At 50.9% G+C, this 20,131-nt stretch overlaps 1 protein-coding gene across 8 annotated transcripts in view; it reads right to left on the bottom strand.

The window, feature by feature from the left end:
* The window catches only part of ncor2 (nuclear receptor corepressor 2), a 246,500-nt gene that overhangs the window by 125,259 nt on the left and 101,110 nt on the right, over nucleotides 1-20,131 (bottom strand). For 7 of the 8 annotated variants that reach the window (XM_060843298.1, XM_060843304.1, XM_060843302.1 and 4 more), the window contains 3 exons: nucleotides 18,583-18,676; nucleotides 17,502-17,680; nucleotides 1,808-1,862 (listed from right to left, as the gene is read on the bottom strand). In XM_060843298.1, coding sequence (XP_060699281.1) covers nucleotides 1,808-1,862; nucleotides 17,502-17,680; nucleotides 18,583-18,676 — 328 coding nt within the window. The remainder of the gene's footprint in view (nucleotides 1-1,807; nucleotides 1,863-17,501; nucleotides 17,681-18,582; nucleotides 18,677-20,131) is intronic. The other variant, XM_060843300.1, reaches the window with a different exon arrangement.

Genomic DNA, 20,131 nt, shown 5'->3' with positions numbered 1-20,131 from the left:
GTGTAACCTCTCACACTGTGCCCAGTGACAGTGTAACCTCAAACACTGTGCCCAGCGACACTGTAACCTCTCACACTGTGCCCAGTGACAGTGTAACCTCTCACACTGCGCCCAGCGACAGTGTAACCTCAAACACTGCGCCCAGCGACACTGTAACCTCTCACACTGTGCCCAGTGACAGTGTAACCTCTCACACTGCGCCCAGCGACAGTGTAACCTCAAACACCGCGCCCAGCGACACTGTAACCTCACACACGGCGCCCAGTGACAGTGCAACCTCACACACTGTGCCCAGCGACAGTGTAACCTCACATACGGCGCCCAGCGACACTGTAACCTCACACACTGCGCCCAGCGACACTGTAACCTCACACACTGTGCCCAGTGACAGTGTAACCTCTCACACTGCGCCTAGCGACAGTGTAACCTCAAACACTGCGCCCAGCAACAGTGTAACCTCACACACGGCGCCCAGTGACAGTGTAACCTCACACACTGCGCCCAGCGACAGTGTAACCTCAAACACTGCACCCAGCGACAGTGTAACCTCACACACGGCGCCCAGCGACACTGTAACCTCACACACTGCACCCAGCGACAGTGTAACCTCACACACGGCGCCCAGCGACAGTGTAGCCTCTCACACGGTGCCCAGTGACAGTGTAACCTCTCACACTGTGCGCAGCGACACTGTAACCTCACACACTGCGCCCAGCGACAGTGTAACTTCAAACACTGTGCCCAGCGACAGTGTAACCTCTCACACTGTGCCCAGAGACACTGTAACCTCACACACTGCGCCCAGCGACAGTGTCACCTCACACACTGCACCCAGCGACAGTGTCACCTCACACACTGCGCCCAGTGACACTGTATCCTCACACACTGCGCCCAGCGACAGTGTAACCTCACACACTGCGCCCAGCGACAGTGTCACCTCACACACTGCGCCCAGTGACACTGTATCCTCACTCACTGCGCCCAGCGACACTGTATCCTCACACACTGTGCCCAGTGACAGTGTAACCTCAAACACTGCACCCAGTGACAGTGTAACCTCACACACTGCGCCCATCGACAGTGTATCCTCACACACTGCGCCAGTGACAGTGTAACCTCACACACGGCGCCCAGCGACACTGTAACCTCTCACACGGCGCCCAGTGACAGTGTAACCTCAAACACTGCACCCAGTGACAGTGTATCCTCACACACTGCGCCCAGCGACAGTGTAACCTCACACACTGCGCCCAGCGACACTGTATCCTCACACACTGCGCCCAGCGACACTGTATCCTCACACACTGCGCCCAGCGACAGTGTAACCTCAAACACTGCGCCCAGTGACAGTGTAACCTCAAACACTGCACCCAGTGACAGTGTATCCACACACACTGCGCCCAGTGACACTGTATCCTCACACACGGCGCACAGTGACAGTGTAACCTCAAACACTGTGCCCAGCGACAGTGTAACCTCACACACGGCGCCCAGTTACACTGTATCCTCACACACTGTGCCCAGCGACAGTGTAACCTCACTCACTGCGCCCAGCGACACTGTAACCTCACACACTGCGCCCAGTGACAGTGTAACCTCTCACACGGTGCCCAGCGACTCTGTAACCTCTCACACGGCGCCCAGCGACACTGTAACCTCACACACGGCGCCCAGTGACATGTGTTCACAGTTACACTCTAACCTCACTAAATTCATTGCCAATTCTGCAGTCCATGAAGTCAGGAGCCATTGTGTTGTTTTGTTTGACACAGCTCAGTCCTGCTCACAAGAAAAAACAGCCACTTGCCTTCCTGTCCAGAAATGTCGTCAGGTGTCCAAAATTCTTTGGATGCTGGATGAACCTGGAAAATGAAAGGAATTGGTGTCATGTTCATAGCTGGCCATGTTCCCTTTTCAGAGTGCCTTCTGGGATATCTTGGCAGTGTCAGTCAATCTATCATCCCTTCTCATTGTCACTTTAATAACACTCTCAACTGCTCTGAACCATCATCACTATAACTAGGTTCAGATCATGAAATTAGTGACTAACCAGTCTCTGGGTGTTAAGACTCTATAGCTATCCTTCTTCCTTGTGAAATAAGGTTCTGGAATATTCCGGGTTGCAGTGCAGGATGTAGAGCCTCCTTTACACTGGAGGCCTCTGTACAACATCCAGCAATGACCAATCTCAGCTGGACGGCAGCCTACAGCAACCTCTCCCAGTTTTCACCCCTCTCCCGTTCACCCATCCTGCAAAACAACATTAACACCTCTGCAGAGGTGTATAGTGAGGAGGATTGCCAGAGGATACGGCAGGATATCGATAGGTTGGACACTTGGGCAGAGAAATAGCAGATGGAGTTTAATCTGGGCAAATGTGAAATGATGCATTTTGGAAGGTCTAATGCACGAGGGAAGTATTGAATAAATGGCAGAACCCTTAGTAGCATCGACATGCAGAGGGATCTAAGTTTATATAGAATATAGAACAGTACAGCACAGTACAGGCCCTTCGGCCCTCGATGTTGTGCCAGTCTTCTATCCTACTCTAAAATCAGACTAACCTGCATACAATTTATTTTACTATCTTCCATGTGCCTATCCAAGAGTGGCTGAAATGTCCCTAATGTCTCTGGCAGCGTATTCCACACGCCCACCACTCTCTGTGTAAAGAACCGACCTCTGACATCTTCCCTGAACCTTCCTCCAGTTACCTTAAAATGATGTCTCCCCATGATAGCCATTTCCGCCCTGGAAAAAAGTCCCTGGCTATCCACTTTATCTTTGCCTCTCATCATCTTGTGCACCTCTGTCATGTCACCTCTCATCCTTCTTCACTCCAATGAGAAAAGCCCGAGCTCCCTCAAATGTTTCTCCATCAGACACACCCTCCAGCCCAGGCAGCATCCTGGGAAATCTCTGCACCCTCTCTAAAGCTTCCACTTCTTTTCCATAGTGAGGTGACCAGAACTGAACACAATATTCTTAGTGTGGTCCACCCAGGACTCTTATAGAGCTGCAGTATAACCTCCCAGCTCTTAAACTCAATCTCCCTGCTAATGAAAGCCAACAGACTATACACCTTCTTAACAATCCTATCAACTTGGGTGGCAACTTTGTGGGATCTGTGGACGTGGACCCAAGATCCCTCTGTTCCTCCACACTGCCAAGAATCCTGCATTTAACTCTGTATTCTGCATTCAAATTTGACCTTCCAAAGTGAATGACTTCACACTTTTCCAGGTTGAACTATATCTGCCACTTATCAGCCCAGTTCTGCAGCCTGTCAATGCAACCTACAAAAGCCCTCCACACTATCCACAATTCCACCAACCTCGTGTCATTCAGCAAACTTACTAATTCACCCTTCCACTTCCTCATCCAAGTCATTTATTAAAAAATCACAAACTGCAGGGGTCCAAGAACCAATCCCTGTGTAACACCCCCACTGGTCACCGAGGTCCAGGCTGAATACTTCCCATCTATCACCACCCTCTGTGTGTTATGGGCCTATATCCAGACAGACAGTTTTCCCTGTATCCCATGCCTTCTTAGTTTCTGAATGAGTCTACCATGGGGAACCTTACCAAATGCCTTGCTAAAATCCATGTACACCACATCCACTGCTCTAGCTTCATCAACGTGTTTTGTCACAACTTTGAAGAATTCAATAAGTTTTGTGAGGCATGACCTGCCCCTCACAAAGCCATGCTGACCATCTCTAATCAAACTATAATTTTCCAAATAATTATAAATCCTGTCTCTCCAAATCCTCTCCAATACTTTGCACACCACAGACTTAAGTCTGACTGGTCTATGATTCTCAGGGTTATCCCTTTTCTCTTTGTTGAACATTTGCCACCCTCCAATCGTCTGGTCCTACTCCAGTGAACAATGGGGACACACAGATCACTGCCAAAGGTGCAGCAATCTCTTCCCTCACTACCTGTAGAAACCTAGGGTATATCCTGTTTGGCCCAGGGGATTTATCTATCCTCATGATTTTCAAGATTTTCATCATATCCTCCTTCCTAACACCACTCTAATCTATTCTACTTTATCAGTCTGTTTCACGCTGTCCTCAGAAATGTCAAGGTCCCTCTTTGTGAATAATGAAGCAAAGTATTCATTAAGGACCTCCCCTACTTCCTCCGACTTCAAACGCAAGTTCCATTATCCCTAACTGGCCCACCCCTCACTCTGGCCATCCTCTTGTGCCTCACATAGGTGTAGAACACCTTAGGGTTTTCTTTAATCCTATCTGCTAAAGCTTTTTCATGCCCCCTTCTAGCTCTCCTAAATCCATTCTTCAGTTCCTTCCTGGCTACCGTGTAACACTCTAAAGCCCTGTGTGATCCCTCCCTCCTCAACCTTAAGTAAGCTTCCTTCTTTCTCTTGAATAAATGCTCCACATCCCTTAGGCGAAAGTGAGGACTGCAGAACTTGGAGATTAGAGTTGAGAGTATGATGCTGGAAAAGCACAGCAGATTAGGCAGCATTCAAGGAGCAGGGGAATTGACATTTCGGGCAAAAGCCCTTCATCAGGAATCCTGATAAAGGTCTTTTGCCCGAAATGTCAGTTCTCTTCCTCCTCAGATGTTGTCTGACCTGCTGTCCTTTTCCAGCACCATACTCTCTGGTCCACATCCCTTGTCACCCAAAGTTCCTTCACCATAGCTGCCTCAGTGGGACAAAGCTATCCAGCACTATCCTAAACAACCTCCACATTTCTGTTGGGCATTTCACTGAGAACATCTGTTCCCAATCTAGGCACCCCAGTTCATACTTGATGGCATTGTATTTCCCCCTCCCTCAATTAAATAATTTCCCATCCCATCTGGTTCTATTCCTCTCCATGAGAATAGAACACTTCAGGACCACAATTCCCTGAAAGTGGCAGCACACGTGGATGAAGTGGTCAGGAAGGGATATAGCATCCTTACCTTCAACAGTCAGGGCAAAGAGTATCAAAGGTGGCAAGTCATGTTGCAGCTATACAGAATTTTCATTGGGCCACATTTGGAAACTGCTGTACAGTATTATCACCATACGACCAGAAGGAAGTGAAGACTTTGGAGAGGCTACAGTAAAGGTTCACCAGAATGTTGCCTATTTTGGAGAGTGTTAGCGTGTCAGTTCTGATGAAGAGTCATCGAGACTCAGAACATTAACCTGATCTCTCTTTCCACAGATGTTGCCTGACTTGCTGTGATTTACAGCATTTGTTGTGTTCAGCACAAATTCCAGCATCTGCAGTAATTTGTTCCTAGTTATGAGGAAAGAGTGGGAAAAAACAGGGTTTGTTTTTGTTTACATGTCAAAGGCTGAGGAGCGACGCGATAGAAGTTTACAAAATTATAAGAGGCATAGATATATCGGATGGTTGGCGACTAAGGGTAGAGAAATCAATTACTTGAAGACTGGAAAGGATGGGCTAAAGGATTAAAATTGCTGATGACATCTGACAGCTGCGTGACCTCGAATGAGTCCTGAGAGCATTCACATACATAGCAAAGTCAGCACAGTCAACTTATGTTCCTGTAGTTGTTTTTCTGTACTTGCTGCCCGTTACACTGTATGAGAGAGAGAGTGAGTTTCATTCCAAGTTGTTGGACCTCACTCTGGACTGGGAGCACAAATGGTGCTAGGAATGACTCAAGCCCCCAGACCACAATATCGATCGAGGGCTCCCCGAATGGGCAGGAGGCTTGTTTTTTTTATTCTTTTACATCATTTTTACTGACTTAATAAATGTTCCTTTTTTTCCATCTTTTATTATAAATGTTCATGTTTAAGCACATTGCTGGTGTTGAGTCTTCTCATAACTACATTCAACCAAATTCGAAAAGAACCACTTGGGTGCACCTTGTCAAATGTCACAGGTTAAAGGTCACAGAGGGAAAGTTCAAAGGAAATGTGGGAGGCAGGTTTATTTTTTACAGAGAGCGGTCAGTGTCGGGAATACATTGCCAGAGGGACACAGGCCGCAGAGAGGGACACTGACCACATAGATGGACACTGACCGCATAGGGGGACACTGACCGCATAGAGGGACACTGACCGCATAGAGGGACACAGGCCGCATAGAGGGACACTGACCGCATAGAGGGACACAGGCCGTATAGGGGGACACAGGCCGCATAGAGGGACACTGACCGCATAGGGGGACACTGACCGCATAGAGTGACACTGACCGCATAGGGGGACACTGACCGCATAGAGGGACACTGACCGCATAGAGGGACACAGGCCGCATAGAGGGACACTGACCGCATAGAGGGACACAGGCCGCATAGGGGGACACAGGCCGCATAGAGGGACACTGACCGCATAGAGGGACACTGACCGCATAGGGGGACACTGACCGCATAGAGGGACACTGACCGCATAGAGGGACACAGGCCGCATGGAGGGACACTGACCGCATAGAGGGACACTGATCGCATAGGGGGACACTGACCGCATAGAGGGACACTGACCGCATAGAGGGACACAGGCCGCATAGAGGGACACTGATCGCATAGAGGGACACAGGCCGCATAGGGGGACACTGATCGCATAGAGGGACACAGGCCGCATAGAGGGACACTGACCGCATAGAGGGACACTGACCGCATAGGGGGACACTGATCGCATAGGGGGACACTGACCGCATAGAGGGACACTGACCGCATAGGGGGACACTGACCGCATAGAGGGACACTGATCGCATAGGGGGACACTGACCGCATAGAGGGACACAGGCCGCATAGAGGACACTGATCGCATAGAGGGACACTGACCGCATAGAGGGACACTGATCGCATAGAGGGACACTGACCGCATGGAGGGACACAGGCCGCATAAGGGGACACTGATCGCATAGAGGGACACAGGCCGCATAGAGGGACACTGACCGCATGGAGGGACACAGGCCGCATGGAGGGACACTGACCGCATAGAGGGACACTGACCGCATAGGGGGACACAGGACGCATAGAGGGACACTGACCGCATAGAGGGACACAGGCCGCATAGGGGGACACAGGCCGCATAGGGGGACACTGACCGCATAGAGGGACACTGACCGCATGGAGGGACACAGGCCGCATGGAGGGACACAGGCCGCATGGAGGGACACTGACCGCATAGGGGGACACAGGACGCATAGAGGGACACTGACCGCATAGAGGGACACAGGCCGCATAGGGGGACACTGACCGCATAGAGGGACACTGACCGCATAGAGGGACACAGGCAGCATAGAGGGACACTGACCGCATGGGGGACACTGACCGCATAGGGGGACACAGGCCACATAGGGGGACACTGACCGCATAGAGGGACACTGACCGCATAGAGGGACACAGGACGCATAGAGGGACACTGACCGCATAGAGGGACAATGACCGCATAGGGGGACACTGACCACATAGAGGGACACAGGCTGCATAGGGGGACAAAGGACGCATAGGGGGACACTGACCGCATAGAGGGACACAGGCTGCATAGGGGGACACTGACCGCATAGAGGGACACTGACCGCATAGAGGGACACAGGCAGCATAGAGAGACACTGACCGCATAGGGGGACACTGACCGCATAGAGGGACACAGGCCGCATAGGGGGACACTGACCGCATAGAGGGACACAGGCTGCATAGGGGGACAAAGGACGCATAGGGGGACACTGACCGCATAGAGGGACACAGGCTGCATAGGGGGACACTGACCGCATAGAGGGACACTGACCGCATAGAGGGACACAGGCAGCATAGAGAGACACTGACCGCATAGGGGGACACTGACCGCATAGAGGGACACTGACCGCATAGAGGGACACAGGCCGCATAGGGGGACACTGACCGCATAGGGGGACACTGACCACATAGAGGGACACAGGACGCATAGAGGGACAATGACCGCATAGGGGGACAATGACCGCATAGGGGGACACTGACCACATAGAGGGACACAGGCCGCATAGAGGGACACTGGCCGCATAGAGGGACACAGGCCGCATAGAGGGACACTGACCGCATAGAGGGACACAGGCAGCATAGAGGGACACTGACCGCATAGAGGAACACTGACCGCATAGAGGGACACTGACCGCATAGGGGGACACTGACCGCATAGAGGGACACAGGCCGCATAGAGGGACACAGGCCGCATAGAGGGACACTGACCGCATAGAGGGACACAGGCAGCATAGAGAGACACTGACCGCATAGGGGGACACTGACCGCATAGAGGGACACAGGCCGCATAGGGGGACACTGACCGCATAGAGGGACACTGACCACATAGAGGGACACAGGACGCATAGAGGGACACTGACCGCATAGAGGGACAATGACCGCATAGGGGGACACTGACCACATAGAGGGACACAGGCCGCATAGAGGGACACAGGCCGCATAGAGGAACACTGACCGCATAGGGGGACACTGACCGCATAGGGGGACACTGACCGCATAGAGGGACACAGGCCGCATAGAGGGACACTGACCGCATAGAGGAACACTGACCGCATAGGGGGACACTGACCGCATAGAGGGACACTGACCGCATAGAGGGACACAGGCCGCATAGAGGGACACAGGACGCATAGAGGGACCATGACCGCATAGAGGGACAATGACCGCATAGGGGGACACAGGCTGCATAGAGGGACACAGGCCGCATAGAGGGACACTGACCGCATAGAGGAACACTGACCACATAGGGGGACACTGGCCGCATAGAGGGACACTGACCGCATAGAGGGACAAAGGCCGCATAGAGGGACACAGGCCGCATAGAGGGACACTGACCGCATAGAGGAACACTGACCGCATAGGGGGACACTGGCTGCATAGAGGGACACTGACCGCATAGAGGGACACAGGCCGCATAGAGGGACACAGGACGCATAGAGGGACCATGACCGCATAGAGGGACAATGACCGCATAGGGGGACACAGGCTGCATAGAGGGACACAGGCCGCATAGAGGGACACTGACCGCATAGAGGAACACTGACCGCATAGGGGGACACTGGCCACATAGAGGGACACTGACCGCATAGAGGGACACAGGCCGCATGGAGGGACACTGGCCGCATAGAGGGACACTGACCGCATAGGGGGACACTGACCGCACAGAGGGACACTGACCGCATAGAGGGACACAGGCCGCATAGAGGGACACAGGCCGCATTGAGGGACACTGACCGCATAGAGGGACACAGGCCGCATAGGGGGACACTGACCGCATAGAGGGACACTGACCGCATAGGGGAACACCGACCGCATAGAGGGACTCTGACCGCATAGGTGGACACAGGCCACATAGGGGGACACTGACCGCATAGGGGGACACAGGCCGCATAGAGGGACACTGACCGCATAGAGGGACACTGACCACATGGGGGACACAAGCCACATAGGGGGACACAAGCCACATAGAGGGACACAGGCCGCATAGGGGGACACTGACCGCATAGGGGGACACAAGCCGCATAGGGGGACACTGACCGCATAGAGTGACACAGGCCGCATAGGGGGACACTGACCGCATAGGGGGACACTGATCGCATAGGGGGACACTGACCGCATAGAGGGACACTGATCGCATAGGGGGACACTGACCGCATAGAGGGACACAGGCCGCATAGAGGACACTGATCGCATAGAGGGACACTGACCGCATAGAGGGACACTGATCGCATAGAGGGACACTGACCGCATGGAGGGACACTGATCGCATAGAGGGACACTGACCGCATGGAGGGACACAGGCCGCATAAGGGGACACTGATCGCATAGAGGGACACAGGCCGCATAGAGGGACACTGACCGCATGGAGGGACACAGGCCGCATGGAGGGACACTGACCGCATAGAGGGACACTGACCGCATAGGGGGACACAGGACGCATAGAGGGACACTGACCGCATAGAGGGACACAGGCCGCATAGGGGGACACAGGCCGCATAGAGGGACACTGACCGCATAGAGGGACACAGGCCGCATGGAGGGACACAGGCCGCATGGAGGGACACTGACCGCATAGGGGGACACAGGACGCATAGAGGGACACTGACCGCATAGAGGGACACAGGCCGCATAGGGGGACACAGGCCGCATAGGGGGACACTGACCGCATAGAGGGACACTGGCCGCATAGGGGGACACTGACCGCATAGAGGGACACTGACCGCATGGGGGACACTGACCGCATAGGGGGACACAGGCCACATAGGGGGACACTGACCGCATAGAGGGACACTGACTGCATAGAGAGACACTGACCGCATAGGGGGACACTGACTGCATAGAGGGACACAGGCTGCATAGGGGGACACAGGACGCATAGGGGGACACTGACCGCATAGAGGGACACAGGCTGCATAGGGGGACACTGACCGCATAGAGGGACACTGACCGCATAGAGGGACACAGGCAGCATAGAGAGACACTGACCGCATAGGGGGACACTGACCGCATAGAGGGACACAGGCCGCATAGGGGGACACTGACCGCATAGAGGGACACTGACCACATAGAGGGACACAGGAAGCATAGAGGGACACTGACCGCATAGAGGGACAATGACCGCATAGGGGGACACTGACCGCATAGAGGGACACAGGCCGCATAGAGGGACACAGGCCGCATAGGGGGACACTGACCGCATAGAGGGACACTGACCGCATAGGGGGACACCGACCACATAGAGGGACTCTGACCGCATAGCTGGACACAGGCCACATAGGGGGACACTGACCGCATAGGGGGACACAGGCCGCATAGAGGGACACTGACCGCATAGAGGGACACTGACCACATAGGGGGACACAAGCCGCATAGGGGGACACAGGTCGCATAGAGGGACACAGGCCGCATAGGGGGACACTGACCGCATAGGGGGACACAAGCCGCATAGGGGGACACTGACCGCATAGAGTGACACAGGCCGCATAGGGGGACACTGACCGCATAGGGGGACACTGATCGCATGGGGGGACACTGACCGCATAGGGGGACACTGACCGCATAGAGGGACACTGATCGCATAGGGGGACACTGACCGCATAGAGGGACACAGGCCGCATAGAGGACACTGATCGCATAGAGGGACACTGACCGCATAGAGGGACACTGATCGCATAGAGGGACACTGACCGCATGGAGGGACACTGATCGCATAGAGGGACACTGACCGCATGGAGGGACACAGGCCGCATAAGGGGACACTGATCGCATAGAGGGACACAGGCCGCATAGAGGGACACTGACCGCATGGAGGGACACAGGCCGCATGGCGGGACACTGACCGCATAGAGGGACACTGACCGCATAGGGGGACACAGGACGCATAGAGGGACACTGACCGCATAGAGGGACACAGGCTGCATAGGGGGACACAGGCCGCATAGAGGGACACTGGCCGCATGGAGGGACACAGGCCGCATGGAGGGACACAGGCCGCATGGAGGGACACTGACCGCATAGAGGGACACTGACCGCATAGAGGGACACAGGCCGCATAGGGGGACACAGGCCGCATAGGGGGACACTGACCGCATAGAGGGACACTGGCCGCATAGGGGGACACTGACCGCATAGAGGGACACTGACCGCATGGGGGACACTGACCGCATAGGGGGACACAGGCCACATAGGGGGACACTGACCGCATAGAGGGACACTGACCGCATAGAGAGACACTGACCGCATAGGGGGACACTGACTGCATAGAGGGACACAGGCTGCATAGGGGGACACAGGACGCATAGGGGGACACTGACCGCATAGAGGGACACAGGCTGCATAGGGGGACACTGACCGCATAGAGGGACACTGACCGCATAGAGGGACACAGGCAGCATAGAGAGACACTGACCGCATAGGGGGACACTGACCGCATAGAGGGACACAGGCCGCATAGGGGGACACTGACCGCATAGAGGGACACTGACCACATAGAGGGACACAGGAAGCATAGAGGGACACTGACCGCATAGTGGGACAATGACCGCATAGGGGGACACTGACCACATAGAGGGACACAGGCCGCATAGAGGGACACTGGCCGCATAGAGGGACACAGGCCGCATAGAGGGACACTGACCGCATAGAGGGACACAGGCAGCATAGAGGGACACTGACCGCATAGAGGAACACTGACCGCATAGAGGGACACTGACCGCATAGGGGGACACTGACCGCATAGAGGGACACAGGCCGCATAGGGGGACACTGACCGCATAGGGGGACACTGGCCGCATAGAGGGACACTGACCGCATAGAGGGACACAGGCCGCATAGAGGGACACTGACCGCATAGAGGAACACTGACCGCATAGGGGGACACTGACCGCATAGAGGGACACTGACCGCATAGAGGGACACAGGCCGCATAGAGGGACACAGGACGCATAGAGGGACCATGACCGCATAGAGGGACAATGACCGCATAGGGGGACACAGGCTGCATAGAGGGACACAGGCCGCATAGAGGGACACTGACCGCATAGAGGAACACTGACCGCATAGGGGGACACTGGCCGCATAGAGGGACACTGGCCGCATAGAGGGACACTGACCGCATAGGGGGACACTGACCGCACAGAGGGACACTGACCGCATAGAGGGACACAGGCCGCATAGAGGGACACCGGCCGCATTGAGGGACACTGACCGCATAGAGGGACACAGGCCGCATAGGGGGACACTGACCGCATAGAGGGACACTGACCGCATAGGGGGACACCGACCGCATAGAGGGACTCTGACCGCATAGGTGGACACAGGCCACATAGGGGGACACTGACCGCATAGGGGGACACAGGCCGCATAGAGGGACACTGACCGCATAGGGGGACACTGACCGCATGGAGGGACACAGTCCACATAGGGGGACACTGACCGCATAGAGGGGCACCGGCCACATACAGGCAAAAGGTTTTTAGTTTAGGAAGACATCTTGTGTTGGCACAGTGTTGGTGGGCTGAAGGGCCTGTTCTTGTGCTGTCCTCTTCTGTTTTCTTAAGGAGGTTGCGCTAGAAATGACAGGTACATTGGCAGTCACCTTTCAAGGTTCTTTTAGTTTTGGAAGAGTTCCCACAGATTGGAGTGGAGCTAATGTAATTGTACTGTTTGATAAAGGAGAGGAAGAGAAAAGGAGTGGAGAAAATGTGGAAGTCCATTATAAAAGATTTAATAGCTTAGCACTTGGAAAACAGTGACAGCATCAGACAGAGTCAGATTAGATTTACAAAAAGGAAATCATGCTTGACAAATCTACCAATTCTCTGAGGGTGTAACGAGCAGGTTTTGATGAGAGGAAGTCAGTGGATGTGGTTTATTTGGACTTTCAGAAAACTTTCGACAAAGCCCCATGCTAGAGATTAATGTGTCAAGTTAACCCACCTGGGATTAGGGATCGTGCACCTGGGATTAGGGATCGTGCACCTGGGATTAGGGATCGTGCACTGAGATGGACAGATAACTGATTGGCCGACAGGAAACAGAGAAAGAAACTCTTTATCTGAATAGCAGGCAGTGACTAATGGGGTACTGCAGGGATCCCAGCAATTCACAATACACCTTAACGATTTACACAAGGGAACTAAATGCAACTCAGGATGGACCTTACTGGACCTGGTGTTGGGGAATGAGCCCAGCCAGGTGGGTGAAGTTTCAGCAGGGGATTACGTTGGGTCTAGTGATCACAATTCCATAAGTTTTAGACAAAGACAAGAGTGGTCTTAATGGAAGAGTGTTAAATTGGAGGAAGGCTAATTATAACAAAATTTGGCAGGAGCTGGGTATTGCGGGTTGTAAGCAGCTGTTTGAAGGTAAATCCACATTTATATGTGGGAGGCTTTTAAAAAGGGGTTGATTATAGTACAGAACAGATATGCCCCTGTGAAAATGAAGGATAGAAATGGCAAGATTAGGGAACCCCAGATGACAGGTGAAATTGTGAGACTAGCTAAGAGGAAAAAGGAAGCATACATAAGGTCTAGGCGACTGAAGACAGATGAAGCTTTGGAAGAATACCGGGAATGTTGGACCAATCTGAAACCATGAATGAAGAGGACTGAAACGGGTCATGAAATATCTTTAGCAAACAGGCTTAAGGAAAATCCCAAAACCTTTTATTCGTGTATAAGGTGCAAGAGGGTAACTCGAGACAGGGGTGGCCCACTCAAGGACAAAGAAGGGCAGTCAGAGAAAATGGGTGAGATTCTTCGTGAGTATTTTGCATTGGCATTCACTGGGGAGAGAGCTATGACGGATGTTGAGGCTAGGGATAGATGTTTGATTACTTGATTGGCAGAAGGAGGACGTGTTGAGTATTCTAAAATGCCAGGTTGTAAGTTTGCTCGCTGAGCTGGTGGGTTTGTTCTCAGACGTTTCGTCACCATGCTCAGTAACATCATCAGTGAGCCTCTGGTGAAGCGCTGGTGTTCTGTCCCACTTTCTATTTGTGTGTCTTGGTCTGTTACGGTGGGTGATATCATTTCCAGTTCTTTTTCTCAGAGGTTGATAAATCAATGTGCTTATTGATGGAGTTCCTGTTTGAATGCCAGGCCTCCAGGAATTCCCGTGCATGTCTCTGTTTAGCTTGTCCCAGGATGGATGTATAGTCCCAGTTGAACTAATGTCCCTCTTCGTCTGTGTGTATGGATACACTGAAGGAAACCATGATGGCGCTATTCACATCAATAAACATCACCCTGGCCAAAGAAACATTGGACCCACTGCTAGACGAACCAAAGACACAAACACCTGACAGCACCAACTCCATCAGCAAGGACAGCATCCTCAAACTGGTAACAACAAACTGTGCTTAACAACCCACTTCACCTTCAACAACAAGATCTACAAACAAATCAATGGGACGCCCATGGGATCACCAATATCAGGACTCTTAGCAGAAGCAGTTATGCAGAGGTTAGGACAAACAGCCTTTCCCACGATCCAGCCCAATCTTTGGATCTGCTATGTGGATGACACCTTTGTCATCGCAAAACACAACAAATTAGAAGTAACACACACAAACACATTAACAACATTCTGACTGGTATAAAGTTCACTAAAGAGGAAGAGAACAACAATAGACTCCCTTTCGTAGACGCCACACTAGAGCGAAAAGCCAATAGAAAGCTGCAGACCAACGTCTACAGGAAAGCCCCACACACTAACCAGATACTCAACTACAGGAGCAATCATCCTAACGCTCACAAATGGAGGTGCATTGGGACATTATTTAAATGAGCCACAACACACTGCAGCACCCACAAACTAAGAGAAGCTGAGGAAAAACACCTGTACAACGTATTCAGCAACAACGGGTACCTGATAAGCGCAGTCCACCAATTCCTACACAACAGACCTAAACAAGACGATACAATCCGCCCAGAGACTCTAGCCATCCTGTTATACATTAAAGACATCATGGTAGCCCACAAACCTACCACCGAACAGCTACTGATGAATTTAAAGGACCCTGTACCAAGAACCAGCAGAACGAGCATCATATACAAAATACCTTGCAGGGGGTGCAACAAACATTACATTGGACAACTGGGCAGGAAACTAGCCACCAGGATACATGACCACTAACAAGCCACCAAAAGACATGACCAACTATCATTGGTATCCATACACACAGATGAACACACTAGTTCAACTGGGACAATACAGCCATCCTGGGACAGGCTAAACAAAGACACACACAGGAATTCCTGGAGGCCTGGCATTCAAACTGGAACTCCATGAATAAACACAACAAATTGGACCCCATTTACCAAGCTCTCAAAACAAGAACTGGAAATGATATCACCCACCACAACAGACCAAGACACACAAATAGCAAGCGGGACAGAACACCAGCGTTTCACCAGAGGCTCACTGATGATGTTACTGAGCCTGGTGACGAAACGTCTGAGAACAAACCCAACAGCTCAGCGAGCAAACTTACAATCTGATCCACAATCTGAGCTACAAAATCTTTTCAAAAATCGCAAACCATTCTAAGAGGCATTAAGATGGACACGTGCCCAGGTCCGGATGGGAACTATCTCAGATTACTGAGTGAAGTGAGAGAGGAAATAGCTGGGGCCTCATAGAAAGCTATAAAATTCTAACTGAACTGACCAGGTTGATGCAGGAAGAATGTTCCCAGTGGAGGGAGAGTCTGCAGCCAGGGGTCATGGTTTAAGGATAAGGATCAACCTTTTAGGACTGAGATGAGGAGAAATTTCTTCACCCAGAGAGTGGTGAGCCTGTGGAATTCTCTGCCACAGAAAATGGTCAAGGCTAAAATATTGTGTGTATTCAAGTAGGAAGTAGATATAGCTCATGGCTAAAAGGATCAAGGGATATGGGGGGGTGAGGGTGGGATTGGGTATTACGCACCATGATCAGCCATGATCATATTGAATGATGGAGAAGGCTCATGGGGCCATCTGCCTATTCCTATGCTTCTGTGAACCATCAGCCGAGCCTACGCTGAGGACTAACTTCCAATACTTTGTCCCTTTCCATCATCAGCTTGATAAAGTCCGAGAATCACACAGCATGAAAACAGACCCTTTAGTCTGACCAGTCCATGCTCATCATGTTCCCAAACTAAACTTGTCCCATCTGCCAAAGCTTCGCCATCTCTCTCCAAATCTCTCCTATTCACAGACTTAGCCAAATGACCTCAAACGTTGCAACTGGACCTGCATCCACCATTTCCTTTGGCAGGTCACTCTCTTGACCCTCATGTTCTTTTTAAATTTTTCTCTTCTTACCTTAAAAATTCATGCTTTAGTTTTGAACTCACCCATCCTTTGGATGACACGGTGGCTCAGTGGTTAGCACTGCTGCCTCGCAGCGCCAGGGATCCGGGTTCAATTCCACCTTAAAGTGACTGTCTGTGTGGAGCTGGCACATTCTATCCATGTCTGTGTGGGTTTCTTCCAGGTGCTCCAGTTTCCTCCGACAGTCCAAAGATGTACAAGGATTGGCCATGGGAAATGCAGGGTTACAGAAATAGGGTGGGGGTGGTGAGTCTGGATGGGATGTGCTTTGGAGGGTCAGTCTGGACTCAATCGGCCGAATGGCCTGCTTTCACACTATAGGAATTCTATGATTCTATAAAAAACCGTTGTCATACACCTTAACTATGCCCTTCATGATTTTATAAACCTCAGTAAGGTTAACCTTCAACTTCCTATGCTCCAGTGAAAAAAAAATCACAGCCTTTCCAGTCTATTTTTATACCTCAAACCCTGACAACATCTTGGTAAATCTTTTCCAAACCCTTTCCAGTTTAATAATTTCCTTGCTATAATAAGGCAACCAGTGTGCCAGTCAGTAAAAATTCCCGGACACACACCACCAATAGTAAGTGTCTTATGCAGCAAGAGTGTTAGAAAATTTATTTTAATATTTGACAAGAGCCCCTCTGTCCCCCTGGCTAGGAGTACAGGGACTCCAGCCAGTCAATAAAAACAAACACCTTCAAATGATCCTTACTTTTCTCTGAAGATCTCTTTTTCATGGTCTCCCCAATGGTTTAGAAGCTGCTGTTCCTTGTACACCTTCATGGGATCTTCCATTAACCCATTCATGTTGATAAATTTAACACGTTGTTGGTCTGCATCGAACAGCATTGGTGGAACGACAGCTAATTGTCGCATCTGCTTCTCTGTGTCCTACAGGGAAAAGAATGCAAACTTCACTGGTGACACCTTTCCTCCAGGAGCTGCCTGGCGTGCAGCGAGCAACTTGCTGCTTGTACATCCTCATCACTCTGAACATAACTGAGTGCAGCCCAGGGTTGTTGCACCTCCTGAAGCAGGCAGCCTGCCTCCATAGTCCCCTCCAAGGTGCTTTATTCCCCTTCAAAGAGAACTGTACTCATTGAGAGGAATTCGCTGCATCCTGATTACTTTAGCAGATGAACAAACTGTGGGGGGATTGGGAACACTGAGGGGTATGGGCAGCTTTCCCTGAGGGATATCAAGATTCAAGTATCAAAACTTTCCAGCTTTAGTAAAATTCTGACAGGGTTATTAGTCTCTCAGAACTGTCAGTTTAGGGAGGAACATCAGCAAAGTTTTCTTTATTTTCTGAATGAATATTTAATATTAAAAAAAAGGAGTTCAATGAAGCCACAAACACCTTAAGAAAAAAACTCCCCCAAATTCTCCAAATTCAGGAAACACATTAATTGATTCAGTAATTATGTCAGTACAACCCCCTGTTTTCCCCTCAGAATTTCCAGTCTTCACAAACTCTCGTAAGTGACAAGTGCAAAGACAAGGAGGAACAAATTGTTTCTAACTCCCAGTGATTTTTCACCCGAGGTCATCCGAGGGAGAAAGATTCGAAGACTGCTCAATGGCACTAGCCCTCGGACTGTGACCTGTACTGTGTCCCTGTGAGGGACGGTGTCTGTTCACAGTAAGTAGACTGTTCCTTGTTGACTCATCCTACATGCACTCGACTGTCATGAGCCCCCAGCTCCAAACCCACACTGTCCTGGGACAAGAGACAAAACTGTGGTAAATCCCTAAGAGAATGCAGTGTGACAGTTTGTAAAGAGAAAACTCACCTCTTGTTCTGAAAGCCCATCAATAATTTCAGAGATTTCATGCTCACTCCGAGCCCCAGCTGCTGACAGTGTGCAGCCTCGCTGTCCTACCCTGCTGATAAAGGAAATCAAGAACAAGTAAATCTCTATCTGAAGAACAATAGCTCAGGACTATCACATTCTGTGAACGGTCACTTTCTCACAGATACATGTGGGGTGCATGATGCTCAAGGTAAAAGCAAAATCTGTCAAACAACAATGACACTTTGTTGCATTGAAGTTTGCTGAACTCTTGGGTGTATGAAAAACCATCCCCAATTATCAAACTGTTCCAATTAACTGAATGCAGCAAGATCCATAACATACACTACAACGATAAAGAGTAAAAGTTCATGGCAAAGGTTTGATTAGTTGGGAGTATGCAGAGCTCAATGCTGAATAACTGCTCTCAACTTGCTGCTAACTTACTACAGTATAATTCGATCTGTCAGAAATCAATCTGATTGTTTTTCAGACTGGAGGCCTGTGACCAGTGGAGTGCTACAAGGATCGGTGCTGGGTCCACTACTTTTCATCATTTATATAAAACAGGTATAGTTAGATGACACTAAAATTGGAGGTGTAGTGGACAGTGAAGAAAGTTACCTCATATTACAATGGGGTCTTGATCAGATGGGCCAATGGACTGAGGAATGGCGGACGGAGTTTAATTTAGATAAATACGAGATGCTGTATTTTGGGAAAGCAAATCTTAGCAGGACTTATACACTTAATGGTAAGGTCCTCAGGAGTGTTGCTGAACAAAGGGACCTTGGAGTGCAGGTTCATAGCTCCTTGAAAGTGGAGTCACAGGTAGATAGGATAGTGAAGGAGGTGTTTGGTATGCTTTCCTTTATTGGTCAGAGTATGGAGTACAGGAGTTGGGAGGTCATGATGCGGCTGTACAGGACATTGGTTAGGCCACTTTTGGAATATTGAATGCAATTCTGGTCTCCATCTTGTCAGAAAGATGTTGTGAAACTTGAAAGTTTTACAAGGATGTTGCCAGGGTTGGAGGGTTTGAGCTATAGGGAGAGGCTGAACAGGCTGGGGCTGTTTTCCCTGGAGCGTCGGAGGCTGAGGGGTGACCTTATAGAGGTTTATAAAATCATGAGGGGCATGGATAGAATATATAGACAAAGTCTCTTCCCTGGAGTTGGGGAGTCCAGGTTTAGGGTGAGAGGGGAAAGATATAAAAGAGACCTAAGGGGCAACCTTTTCACGCAGAAGATGGTACTTGTATGGAATGAACTGCCAGGGGATGTGGTGGAGGCTGGTACAATTGCAACATTTAAAATCCATCTGGATGGGTATATGAATAGGAAGGGTTTGGAGGGATATGGGCCGGGTGCTGGCAGGTGGGACTAGATTGGGTTGGGATATCTGGTCGACATGGACAAGTTGGACTGGATGGTCTGTTTCTGTGCTGTACATTTCTATAACTCTATGATTCTGTAAGTGGAGTTTACTGTCTTCAGACAATGTTTGATTAGGAGTAGTCAGTATGGCATTGTGAGTGGGAGATCGGGAC

This window comes from Hemiscyllium ocellatum, chromosome 24 (genome assembly GCF_020745735.1).
Source record: "Hemiscyllium ocellatum isolate sHemOce1 chromosome 24, sHemOce1.pat.X.cur, whole genome shotgun sequence".
In the NCBI taxonomy this organism is placed as follows: domain Eukaryota; kingdom Metazoa; phylum Chordata; class Chondrichthyes; order Orectolobiformes; family Hemiscylliidae; genus Hemiscyllium; species Hemiscyllium ocellatum.
This window is presented reverse-complemented; position numbering and strand designations above follow the sequence as displayed.